Source organism: Nicotiana sylvestris, chromosome 2, assembly GCF_000393655.2.
Source record: "Nicotiana sylvestris chromosome 2, ASM39365v2, whole genome shotgun sequence".
NCBI classification, from domain to species: domain Eukaryota; kingdom Viridiplantae; phylum Streptophyta; class Magnoliopsida; order Solanales; family Solanaceae; genus Nicotiana; species Nicotiana sylvestris.
The window spans coordinates 118,398,808-118,412,302 of NC_091058.1; the positions used below are offsets into that span (position 1 = coordinate 118,398,808).

Consider the following 13,495-nt stretch of genomic DNA (forward strand, 5'->3'; position numbering starts at 1 on the left):
TTAACAATAAAATTCCCGGCAAGGAATATATCAACAATTCCACAATTATCTCGGTAAGGGAATAATTCAATAATTCTTTCTCTTTCTTTTATTTCTTACTTAGTAATTCATTTTATAACTTGAGCCAACACTCCTCAAATATTAAATATCACCATTTCTTTCACATGCACTTCACAACATATAGAAGTCATCACTTAATCATGGAAGATATAACCAAATTCGAACATTCACGATATAAGGATTTACGGTCATGCTAGACACCAACGTATAGATACTCGTCACCATGCCTATACGTCGTACTCGACAAATAGCAAGTAGCAATTAAGACTCAACTCCTATTCCCTCAAGCTAAGGTTAGACGAAACACTTACCTCGCTTTGCAACCAATTCAAAATTCCAACAAGCCTTTGCCTCGCGAATTCGTACCCGAAATTCTCAAATCTAGTCATAAACAATTCAATTAAGTTAATAAAATTATAGGAATTAATTCCATATGAAATTCTACATTTTCCATTTAAAATCCAAAATTGCACTAAAAATTCGCCCGTGGGGCCCACGTCTCGGAACCCGACAAAAATTACGGAATATGAAACCTCATCCAACCACGAGTCCAATCATACCAATTTTACCAAAATCTGACATCAACTCAACCCTCAAATCTTCAAATTAAACCAAGAGGGTTTTCAAGATTTTCCCTACTAAAATCACCAATTAAATGTCAAAACTAGTAATAGATTCGGGTAATCTAACCAAAATTAAGTTAAGAACACTTACCCCATTGTTTTCTCTGAAAATATCCCGAAAATCGCCTCTCCCCGAGCTCCAATTTGCGAAGTCCCATTTTCAGAAGTTACATTCTGCCCAGAATGTTTTCAGGGTTACTGTTCACGTTTTTTTACTGTTCACGGGTACTGTTACGGGGTACTATTCATGGGTACTGCTCACGAAAACTATTTCAGCAATTTTCTGCAATTTTCCTAAGTCCGAAATCACTCCGAGACACCTCCGAAACAATCCCGAGCCCTCGGGGCTCCTAACCAAACATATACACTAACTCAACAACATCCTACAAACTTAACCGTGCGATCAAATCACCAAAATAATGTCATATACCACAAATTAAGCTTTAAAATCCAAGAATTCTTTCAAATTTCATAAAATATCAAATTTTCCATTTTGAGTCCGAAACACGTCAAACGACATCTGTTTTCAACCAAACTTTACAGAAAGTGCTTAAACCATATATAAGACATATACCATGCACCAGAACCAAAATACGGGCCCGATACCATCACTTTCTAATCAAATTTCATTTCTATTTTCTTTATATATTTTCAGAAAACAATTTTACTCAAAAATTCATTTCTCGGCCCTGGGACCTCGGAATTCGATTCCGGGTATACGCCCAAGTCCCATATTTTCCTACGGACCTCTCGGGACTATCAAATTACAGGTCCGGGTCCGTTTACCCAAAATATTGACCAAAGTCAAATTTATTCATTTTAATATCAAAACTTAGCAAATTTTCACAGAATTTCATATTTGAGCTTCCGGCTACGCGCCCGGACTGCGCACACAAATTGAGGCAATTGTAAATGAGGTTTTCAAGGCCTCAGAAGCTCGGAATGGATAAGAAAATAGGTGATGACCCTTTGGGTCGTCACAACTTTCTATTTATATTTTATACTGTGCTATAATAATTGTTTTTAACTAATCATTGTTATCACTTCTATAAATTTTATCTTTAAGTTACTCTTATATTAATTTTGTAATTCTCACGGAGGAAAATTAATAAATAGTAACTATTGAATAAAATAGTGAAGTGAGAGTAATTATTAGTAAGTTATTATTAAAAGTCTTTAATCTTGCTTACCTCAATTTTAATTCTCATGGAGGAATTGTAGTCTCAGGAGTATTGATTTAGTAAAAATATTCTCACGAAGTTTTTACTATCTTTAGTACAATTCAGACCAGAAGATATTCCGATTTAACTGTCACCAGTTTTAACTCAATTAATTACATAACTTCACGGAGTGTTATTAGTTGATTAATCCTTGGTGAGGTAAGATATAATTGTATTAGCAATAAGCAATTATCCTTTAGAGAAATACATGTAGAAAGTGAGATTTTATTATAATATATTATCAAGTTAATTTAACGATTCTCAACTCTTTTAAATCACAAATCTTTCGAAAGTTGTTTAATTTTTTTTAAGTATTTAACAAGTTTTAATTTCACAAACTTTTCATCAATCTGATTCTCTCAAATAGTAGTTGAAATATTAAACGTCTGTAGCATAGATGTTTCAATCTCTGTTCCAATCTCTGTGGGACGATATCATAAACTATACTAGAATTTGACAAAGCACGAGCAGGAAAATCTTATACACATTGGCCTCGTCAAATTTTTGGCGCCGTTGCCGGGGATTGGCATACATCTACTTCAGATTAAATATTTTGTTACTAATTTGAGAATTTATTACTGTTATTTTTGTTTCAGTTAATATTTTCACTAATCAAGTGCTATAACTACTACTGTGATATTAATCCTAATGTAATGTTTATGTTCATAATGGTATGGTAAAAGTTTTTTTTTTCTTTTTTGTATTATTTCTTCCTACTAGTTCCATCATTAACTGTTTTTAGCAAATTATACATACTGCTATTGGTACTCTCTCCTTTATCATAATAATAGTGTTATAACTACTATTTACTATTTTTGTAACGTGTATATTTATAACTGTTATACTATTGTTAGTTCTTTCACATTGAAGTTTTTTTTACTACTGAAAAATATTCTTATGACCATTCCAACTATATGTACTATCACTAATTACCTTTTCCATATATAATAGTATTATAGTATTGTTTCTTGTCATAGTTCATTGTTGCATCGTTTTGTTTTTCTTTATAACTATCTTGTTATAAGTTTGAGTAAAATATTATTATCCTCTATAGATAATAAAATTATTGTATAATTATTTTTGCTTAGCACCTACTGTTTTTATCATTTTTTTAATTTTTTATACACTTATATTTTTTTCTTGTACTTTCTTTACTTAAGAATTTTAAGTAGTTTATGACCCGCTCTTCTACAAAAGAGTTGGTCAGTTTCGATCCTGAAATTGAAAGATTTATTCGATTGTGCAGGAAAGAACAAACATCGTCTTCTCAAGGAGCATCTTGTAAAGAAATGGAAAATGAGGAAGCAGAGGACATTAACCCACTTGGGATCCCACCACTAGTCCATGTAGAGGAGCAATTTGATGAAGTGGCGCCAAGGCCAGCAAACAGAATCCTTAGGGATTATGCTAGACCTGATCGCTTTAATTGTGAATCTAGTGTCAGGAAGCCCCCAGTGGCAGCCAACAACTTTGAAATCAGGACCGGCCTGATTCAGACAATTCAACAATATTGTATCTTCACTGGTGATACAAGTGAAGACCCACATAGTCATTTAATTGATTTTCTAGAACTTGTAGAAACTGCTAAGTACAATGGAGTACCTCCTAAAGCTATCAAGTTAAGGCTATTTCCTTTTTCTTTAAAAGGAGATGCCAAGACTTGGTTTCGAAGTTTGCCTCAAGGGTCCATTACGGCATGGGACCAGATGACTTAGAAGTTTTTCAACAAATATTTTTCCCCTGCTAAAACAATAAAGTTAAGACAGGACATATCTAATTTCTTGCAGACTGACACTGAGTTAGTTTATCAAGCTTCGGAAAGATTAAAAGCAATGTTAAGAAAATGCTCACACCATGACATTCCTGAACATATGCAATTGTAAATTTTCTAACACGGGCTAAAAACCTCTGCTAGAAATGTGATAGATGCAGCTGCAGGAGGATCTGTAATGGGAAAAACTACAGAGGAAGCATTGCAGTTGTTGAATGAAATTTCTGAGAATGCTATCCAATGGCCTTCTGAGCGGTGTAGTCATTAAAAAGGCTGCAACGGTAAATTAGGTTGATGCTTTAAATACACTAACACAACAAATTATTTCTTTGGAACAAAAGTTTGAATCTTTTCAGGTGAATACACAAAAATCAAACCAATCTGAGGCTTGTGACATATGCGGAAGAAAACCACCAAAACCATGAATGTAAAGCAACCAATCAAACGGATGAACAGGTTAATTTCATCGGTTACAAGTCACATCCTTTTGGGAGTCCAATGGCACAGAAGCATCCAGAATTTCAGTGGAGTAACCCAAATGGTGCAGAAAACTCTCAAAGCTTCCAGAAACAATAGGTACATGGTCCGTCGGGATACCAAAGTCAAAATCGTGGGCAGCCGAGTTACAGACCTTATCAGCAAGCAGGACCATATCAACAAACAAGGTCATACTAGCAGAGGCCCTAACAAGCTCATCCAAATCTTGATGACCTTTTGTACAAGTATATTAAGGTCACTGATGAAAAGATGAAAACCCAAAATTCATCCCTTAAAAATCTAAAAATTCAGTTAAGCCAATTGGCAGCTCTTGTGTCAGAAAAGATTCAGGGTCCCTTACCAAGCAATATAGAGAAAAATCTAAAGGATCACCTTACGACCATCACTTTATGGTTAGGTAAGGAACTTGATGAACCTTATGCAGACAGACAAGAAAAGAACCAGAAAGAACAACAGGTAGACAAGGGTAAGAATTTTGAAAAACCATCTGAACCATCAAAGGAAAAAGAAATAAAGAATAAGAAAGAAAAAAATTTTGAAAAAATGGCTCCCCCACCTATGACAATTCCTTTTCCATAAAAAATGAAACGAGAAAAGCTTGATGGTCAATTTGCAAAGTTATTGAAAATATTAAAACAGATTCATATTAATATTCCTTTTACTGATGCTTTGTCGCAAATGCCTTCATATGCTAAATTTTTAAAAGAAATTTTGTCAAGTAAAAGGAAATTGGAAGAAGTTTCTGTGGTAATGCTTACTAAAAAATCCAGTGCTATACTTCAAAATAAGCTACCATAAAAACTTGGTGATCATGGCAGTTTTACCATTCCATGCACTTTGGGAGGTGTATATTTTAAAAAAGCACTTTGCGATTCTGGAGCTTCAATAAATTTGATGACATTTTCTTTCTTTAGAAAATTGGATCTTGGTGAAATGAAGGACATAGGTGTTTCTCTTCAGTTTATAGATCAAAGTACTAAGAAACCTAAGGGAATAATTAAAAATATGTTTGTAAGAGTAGATAAGTTTGTTTTCCATGTAGATTTTATAGTACTTGAAATGAAAGAATGTCCTGATGAACCGATAATTTTGGGTAGAACATTTCTTGCTACAGGAAGAGCAATCATGGATGTTTATCAAGGGCAACTAATCTTGAGAGTTGATGAAGAAAGAGTCATTTTTGATATGCAAAAGATACTAAGATTTTCAGGAGATGAGGCATCATCTTCATGCTTTTCTATTGACATGATTAGTGATCTTGCAGATGAATTCAAAGATGATCAATTAATTTCAGACTCAATGAAAAGATGTTTGACCAAATCAAGCACCGCACAAGATGATGATCCCACAATTAGGAGAGAAGCTAAAATACTGAAAAAAGATTCGGAGGATAAGGAGATGCAATTAGAAGAAGTTCAACCAAAATTGAACTCAAAGTTCTTCCCTCTCATTTAAAATATGTTTATCTTGAGCAAGAACTATTTCCAGTAATTACATCTTCTTTAACTGCAGAACAGGAAGAAAGACTAATTCAAGTCTTAAAAGCACACAAAGGAGCTTTAGGGTGGACTGTAGAGGATATCAAAGGGATTAGTCCAGCAATTTGTACGCATAGAATCCTCATGGAAGATAGCTACAAGCCAATAATCCAATCCCAAAGGAGATTGAATCCTGCAATGCAGGAAGTGGTGAAAAAGGAAATTGTCAAGCTTCTAGCGGCAGGTATTATTTACCCAATTTCAGATAGCCCTTGGGTAAGCCCAGTTCAGATAGTACCAAAGAAAGGAGGTATGACAGTTATAAAGAATGAAAATAGTGAACTCATACCTACGAGGACTGTTACAGGATGGAGAGTCTGTATTGATTACAGACGCCTCAATAATGTTACCAGAAAAGATCATTTTCCTTTACCATTTATTGATCAAATGTTAGAAAGAATTGCATGATATGGTTTTTACTGTTTTCTTGATGGCTATTCAGGGTATAACCAAATACCAATTGCACCCGAAGATCAGGATAAGACAACTTTCACATATCCTCATGGAACATATACATACAGGAGAATGCCATTTGGTCTATGCAACGCCCCTGCTACATTTCGACGTTGCATGTCAGCAATTTTTTCTGACATGACTGAAAAATTTCTTGAAAATTTTATGAATGATTTCACACTCTTTGGAAATATTTGAAGATTGTCTTTACCACTTAACTTTAGTTCTTAAGAGATGTGAAGAGACAAACTTGATTCTGAATTGGGAAAAATGTCATTTTATGGTTATAGAGGGAATTGTTTTAGGACATAAAATCACTGCTAATGAGATAGAAGTTGATAAGGCTAAAATTAATATTATAGCAGGATTACCCCCTCCCACAACTGTTAAAGGCATTAGAAGCTTTCTAAGTCATGCAGGTTTTTACAGACGGTACATAAAGGATTTTTCAAAGATTTCAAAACCTCTGACTAACCTTTTGATGAAAGATGTTAAGTTTGATTTTTCAGGTGATTGTATAATAGCTTTTGACACCCTTAAGGAGAAATTATCAACTGCAACTGTAGTTGTGTCTCCTGATTGGAGTCAACCTTTTGAGTTTATGTGTGATGCTACTGATACGACAGTTGGAGTTGTTTTAGGCCAAAGAAAGGATAAGATTTTTCGTCCTATTTACTATGCCAGTAGAACACTGTGATGACCCAAAAATGTCATCTTTAAATTAAATAATCATTTCAGTATTTTAAGACCTTAAAAAGTGCTATCAATAATTCCTCGACTTGCGTGCGTAGTCTGTATAATGTTTCGAAAGATTTTATGTAAAAATGGATTAAATTGTGAACTAGAGCTTTAAAACTCAACTGAGTTGACTCCAATCAACATTTTGAGAAAACAAACCCGGATAAAAGTTTTGACCATTCCAGTAGTTTCGTATCGTGATTTGGGACTTGGTCATATAACCGAAATCGAAATTTGGAGGTCCCTAGATCAAATTATCGCCATTTAACGGAATCTAGAAATCTAAGGCTAAAGATTTCTTAATTTTGACCTGAGATTTGACTTTTGAGAAAAAGACCCCGGAATGAATTTTGATGATTCCAAAGTTTCGTATGGTGATTTTGGACTTAGGAGCATGTTCGGATTTGGATTTGGAAGTCCGTAGGACAATTCAACGCATTTTGCCAGAAGTTGGAAAATAGAAGATTTTTGGAAAAGTTTGCCCGAGAGTTGACCTTTTGATATCGGGGTCGGAATCCAGTTTTGAAAATTTTCATAGCTTCGTTATGTCATTTATGACTTGTGTGCAAAATCTGAAGTAAATCGGACTTGATTTGATAGGTTTTTGCATCGAATATAGAAGTTGGACGTTCTTAGTTTCATTAAGCTTGAATTGAGGTGTGATTCACGGTTTTAGCATTATTTGATGCGATTTGAGGTTTCGACTAAGTCTGTATCATGTTTTAGGACTTGTGGTGTATTTTGTTGAAGTCCCGAGGGCCTCGGGTGGATTTCGGAAGGTTAACAGATATAAAAAGGCTGCTGAAATTTTCTGGGTAGTTTCTGCATTTTTCGCACGTGTGAATAGTGACCGCACTTGCGTGAACAGTATCTATGTAAAGTACATATGAACAATATCCGTGTACAGTACCCCCTTAAATAGTGCCCATAAACAGTACCGTGAACAGTACCCCGTGAACAGTACTCGAAATTTTCTCCCATTTTCCATTTTTACCAAATTGGAGCTCGGGGAAAGGCGTTTTTCGGGAGATTTTCAGAGAAAACAAAGAGGTAAGTGTTCTTAACTTAATATTGGTTAGATTACCCAAATCTATTACTAGTTTTGGCATTAAATCTGTGAATTTAGTTGGAAGAGTTTGAAAACCCTCTCGGATAGATTTGAGGATTTGAGGGTCGAAATATTGTCGAAATTTAGTAATTTTGGTATGGTTAGACTCGGGGTTAGATGAGGTTTCATATTTCACATTTTTCGTCGAATTTCGAGACGTGGGACCCACGAGCGAATTTTTAGTGCAATTTCGGATTTTTAATGGAAAATGTAGAATTCCATGTGGAATTAATTTTTATATTTTTTATTGACTGAATTGAATTATTGTGGCTAGATTCGAGGCATTTAGAGGTCGATTTGAGAGGCAAATGCATTTTAGATTAGGATTTTTGCTCGGATTAAGGTAAGTAACGGTTATAAATCTAGTCCCGAGGGTATGAAACCCCGGACATTGTGTCGTATGACTATTTTAGAGGTGACGCACATGCTAGGTGACGGGCGTGTGGGCGTGCACCGTAGGTATTGTGACTTGGTCCATCCCGCGAGACTGTGGAATTAATTGGCCTACTGTTTAATACATGTTCCCTTTGTTTTCATGGAAATTGACTGTACTTCATGTTAGAAATCATGTTTAGGCCTTATGTGATCATTGTTGAAACCTGTGAGGTCGTGTACTTACTGAGTTAGCTGCTAATTGTTGTTTTGTACTCAGTCATAGCTTTTCTTGCTTATTATGCCTCTGTCTCTTGATGTTCATTGTTGATACATGACATTACCTCTGTTTGTGCTATTTATATGATTTTTGAGAGCCCGAGAGATTGGAGAAATTGATGACTGAGTGAGGCCGAGGGCCTGATCTGTAAGAATATTTATAGGATCTGGTTGCACGCCCGCAACATGTTGTTACTGATTTATGATTGAGTGAGGCCGAGGGCCTGAGTGATTTATGCCACGAGGTGGCTTGTTATAGCGCTTGGGCTGAAGGAGCCCCTCCGAAGTCTGTACACACCCCAGTGAGCACAAGTACCTACTAAGTGAGAGTGCTAAGTGCAAGTGCTGAGTGCGAGTGCCGAGTGCTGAGCGACTGGGAGGAATGAGTGAATGTGAGGAATGAGTGATTGTGAGGTTAGAGTGAATGGGAAGACATAGTGACTGTTATTCTTTGAAAATACATTTACTTCATTACTGTTGCATCGCAAATGTCATATCACTATTTTAAAAATTATTGGAAGATATTATTTACTGCTCAGTCAAATTTAATATCTGGTTTATTGAGTACGTACTGATATGACTTAAACTGTTAAATTGAAAGTATGGCTACTCTCATTTGAAAGTTATTGAGATAACTGTATTTGCATAGTTCGTCACTACTTCTCAGTTCCTTATTTATTTCTGTTACTTACTGAGTAGGTGTACTCACGTTAACCCTTTACTTCGTGTACAGATCTAGACACTTCTAGTCACGACGGTTGCTGATTGAGGAGTCAAACTCAGGAGACTATTGAGGTAGTTTCATGGCATTCGCTGACTTTGACTCTCCTTTCCTTTCATATTCTACTGTTCTATATTTTCAGACAGTGTTTTATCAGTCGGATGTTGTTATTATTTAGATGCTCATGCACTCAGTGAACCGGATTTTGCGGGATGGATTGTTTAGTACTTTTGGAGTTATATTTTGTTCTAAAAAGTTTTATTTAATATTAACTGCTTTCGCCTTTATTTAAAAGTTCTACTGTGTTGAGATGTTGAGTTGAAGCTTGCCTTGTGCCACGATAGGTGCCATCACGACGGGTGAGATTTTGGGTCATGACAAACACTAAGTGAGGCTTAACTGAATTATGCCACAACAGAAAAAGAGTTACTGGTAGTAGTATTTGCATTTGATAAATTTCGTTCTTATTTGATAGGAACAAAGGTGACTATTTTTACTGACCATGCAGCTTTAAAATACCTCTTAGCCAAAAAAGATGCTCGACCTAGATTGTTAAGATGGATTTTACTTCTGCAAGAATTTGACCTTGAGATAAAAGATAAAAAAGGAATAGAGAATCAGGTAGCTGACCATTTGTCTAGACTAGAAGACCCTCCCCTTGAGTTCAACGAGATAAAAGAAGAATTTCCTGATGAACACATTTTTTCAGTTGACTCTGTTGTGACTCAACCACCCTGGTTCGCAGATATTGCTAACTACTTGGTTGGAAGATGGACACCCCAAGATCTCTCTTACCAGCAAAGAAAAAAGTTTATTTCTGATGCTAAGTATTATTTTTGGAATGAACCTTACTTGTTCAAAATTTGTGCAGATAATATCATCAGGAGGTGTGTACCTGAAGAAGAGATGACCAAAATTTTGTATCACTGTCATGATGGAGCAATTGGAGGTCATTATGCTGCAAACCGTATGACATTTAAAGTATTGGAGGTCGGATTTTTCTGGCCAACACTCTTCAAAGATGCCTGAGCATATGTTACACGATGTGGCAGGTGTCAGAAAACAGGTAATATCACTAAGAGAGATGAGATGCCATTACAATCAATACAGGTATGCGAAATATTTGATGTTTGGGGAATAGATTTCATGAGTCCTTTTCCTTCTTCTCATTCATTTAAATATATCCTTGTGGTTGTGGATTATGTATCAAGATGGGTTGAAGTCATCCCCACAAGGAAGAATGATGCTCATACGGTGTGTAATTTTCTTAGAAAAACTCTTTTTACTAGATTTGGCACACCTTGAGTCATCATTAGTAATCAAGGAACTCATTTCGTGAATAGGCAATTTTCTGCCTTGCTATCAAAATATGGTGTGACTCATAAAACTGGAACACTATATCATGCTCAAACACAGGGGCAAGTTGAAGTTTCCAATCGCGAGTTAAAAAGAATTCTTGAAAGACGGTTGGAATTTCAAGAAAAGACTGGTCTTTAAAATTAGATGATGCATTATGGGCATACCGAACGGCGTTCAAAACGCCAATTATAAACATCTCCATATAAATTAGTCTTTGGAAAGGCTTGCCATTTGCTAGTTGAATTAGAACACAAAGCTTTTTGGGCACTGAAAGTATTAAACTTTGAATTAACCTCTGCTGGTAAAAAAAAGATTTTTTCAGGTTAATGAATTGGAAGAACTGAGGTTGGAAGCTTATGAAAATGCCAGAATATTCAAAGAAAAAACAAAAATATGGCATGACAATTTGATCCGACAAAAAAGTTTCAAAATTGGAGATCAAGTACTTCTTTACAATAGCAGGCTGAGGCTATTTCCAGAAAAATTAAAATCCAGGTGGACAAGTCCTTGTAATATTACAGATGTTACTCCATATGGGGCAATTGAAATTCAACAGATCAATGGAGGAGACAAATTTAAGGTAAATGGTCACAGGTTAAAGTTGTATTTTGGAGGACATTTTGAGCAACAACCATCGGTAACCTTGATAGCCTAATACATTATGTTATTAATAAGTCGAGATGACGATATTAAACTCAGAACTACAATTTTCTTACCCGTAGCCATTGAGGGTAAAGCAATGGAGCCTCATAAGCCCAATATAATTTGTATGAACAAATGCTTAACCAATTGATCTGGTTAATATCCAGATTATTGTACAATCGGGACATCCCATGCAGGCCTCTACAAAAACAGAGCCATCTATATAGGAGTAATTCCGTGGTGGTCGGTATGCCTAAGTTACTGGTTGGTTAACCATCTAACTATGTAAATTAATTATTGGCTCAGGTAAATTTTCTGGTTTATATCAAAACCTGGACCCCATGACTAATAAGGTCTAAAAGCTAGTCTAGTCTATTACACATAGAATATGTGTGGTCACAGTTTCTTTCAAGCTTTCTTCTGTGACTGTAAATTTGAAAGCTAAAAAGAGTTTTAATTTATATTTTCAGAAATTTCTTTAGTACTTCATGTGTATATATATATATATATTTTCTATAATGTTATAATAAATTTTTTCTTCTTAAATGATTGTGTCGTTGTAGGTTTATAATTAGTAAAATAAATTCTTTCTATTGTGCTCAAATATTAAGTCTTTTTTTCATTATCATGTCAATTCCATGCCTAAGACTTTAATTTTGTGAAGGCAAAAACTAGCGTCTCCAACTCGCGAGATCAAAGGAATTGAGAAAAGTTATTATCACAAGAAGGTATACTCAATAATTTTTCTAGAACTTGCTCTAAATGTTCTTCGAGGCGAAATAATGGATGACACTGATTCTTGAAAGATGAAATTAGGCTTTCTTTGATACACCTTTTAGCCCCTTTTAGTTTATTCTCTTCAAAAAAAAATGAAACTTTTACCTCTTAGAACTTATTTTTGAGCCATTATCCTTTTTTTTTTTTAAAAACACCATGGTCTATAACCCCCAAAAGAAAGGAAAAAAAGAGAAATGTATATTACTACTACAGTTATTACTTCTTCCAGCCATGATAAATAATGTTTGTTAGAAAAAGAGAAGAAAGACTGTGCAAGGGCATGAAACGAAAAAAGAGAGAGATGATATAATATATAAGAAAAAGAAAAAGAAAAGGAAAAAGAGAGAGATATAATATATAAGTGTGTGTATATTCTTATATCTCTTTATAAAAATAAAGCAAAAAGAAAAAAAAAGAAAATGCAAAAATACTGGGGAAAAAAAAGATGGAATAATTAGTATCAAGGTACATTTGCTCCAAGCTGGAAGAAAAAAAGTCACTACAAAAATATCTTTATCCTACCAGCCTGAAGCCTGACATTATAAGCGAAGAAAAAGTCCTAAATAGATTTCAAAAATCAATGTTGAATCTACATTAGTGGATATTAACATGAAGATCAAGCCTATGGACGAACAATTGTGATATTCAAGACTTATGATCATAAAGTTATCAATTCCGAAAGATTTAAGAGGAAAATAATGCAAATTTTATTTTTTCAAAAGTAAAATCAGAAGCAAGGTAAAAGATTTGGTGAAGCTTAAAAGATTAATCATTTGGCATGATGAAGGAAGTTATTTTGAATAAATTTTCTATCCTACAAAGACCAACGTTTTGAAGAAAATGTTACCCAAGAAAAAATTTATTAGTAGAAATGTTTTTCCTCGAGGACGAGCAAATATTCAAGTGTGGGGGAATTTGATGGGTTTAATTTATTCATATATTTTTATATGTTAAATATTAAAGATTTTAAATAAAACATGAATAAATATACCATGTTCTCCCATATTTTCTAACATACTTCGCAGGAGGAAGAGCTTATGAAATTAAAGAAAAGAAGCAAAAAAGAGTGAGAATTGAGTAGTCATCCGGGAATGAAGAAGCAAAAATAGCACCATAGTTGCGACAATGGAAATTGGAATTCATGAAGCAAATTACATAGTTGCAACTAGCAAAGTATAGTTGAAACTATGGTTCTTCCTCTGCAGAATGGAACTCATTTGGCAAAGTTGTAGTTGCACCTATAATTTTCATAGTTGCAATTACAATTTCCATATTTGCAATTACAATTTCCATAGTTGCAACTATGGAGAACCTTAGGCAAGAAAACTCTATAAAT

General features: G+C 34.7%; 1 protein-coding gene and 1 non-coding gene across 2 annotated transcripts; one reads left to right on the forward strand and one right to left on the reverse strand.

Moving 5' to 3' along the window:
* Positions 1-3,657: 3,657 nt before the first annotated feature.
* On the reverse strand, positions 3,658-3,764 carry LOC138886586 (small nucleolar RNA R71). Its single transcript, XR_011405636.1, has one exon. It is a non-coding gene; the product is annotated as a small nucleolar RNA R71 (small nucleolar RNA).
* Positions 3,765-4,754: 990 nt separating this feature from the next.
* On the forward strand, positions 4,755-11,395 carry LOC104238991 (uncharacterized). Its single transcript, XM_070166425.1, has 9 exons — positions 4,755-4,919; positions 5,112-5,585; positions 5,690-5,960; positions 6,153-6,275; positions 6,364-6,582; positions 6,673-6,846; positions 9,857-10,348; positions 10,434-10,447; positions 11,063-11,395. The coding sequence occupies exons 1-9, from the start codon at positions 4,755-4,757 to the stop codon at positions 11,393-11,395; spliced, it is 2,265 nt and encodes a 754-aa protein (XP_070022526.1).
* Positions 11,396-13,495: the final 2,100 nt, after the last annotated feature.

Coding starts and splice junctions, on each gene's coding strand:
- LOC104238991 (XM_070166425.1), top strand. CDS start 4,755: ATGAAACGAGAAAAGCTTGATGGTCAATTTGCAAAGTTATTGAAAATA. Junction 6,276..6,363: donor CGCCCCTGCTACATTTCGAC/GTTGCATGTCAG, acceptor AAATATTTGAAG/ATTGTCTTTACCACTTAACT. Junction 6,583..6,672: donor AAGCTTTCTAAGTCATGCAG/GTTTTTACAGAC, acceptor TTGATTTTTCAG/GTGATTGTATAATAGCTTTT.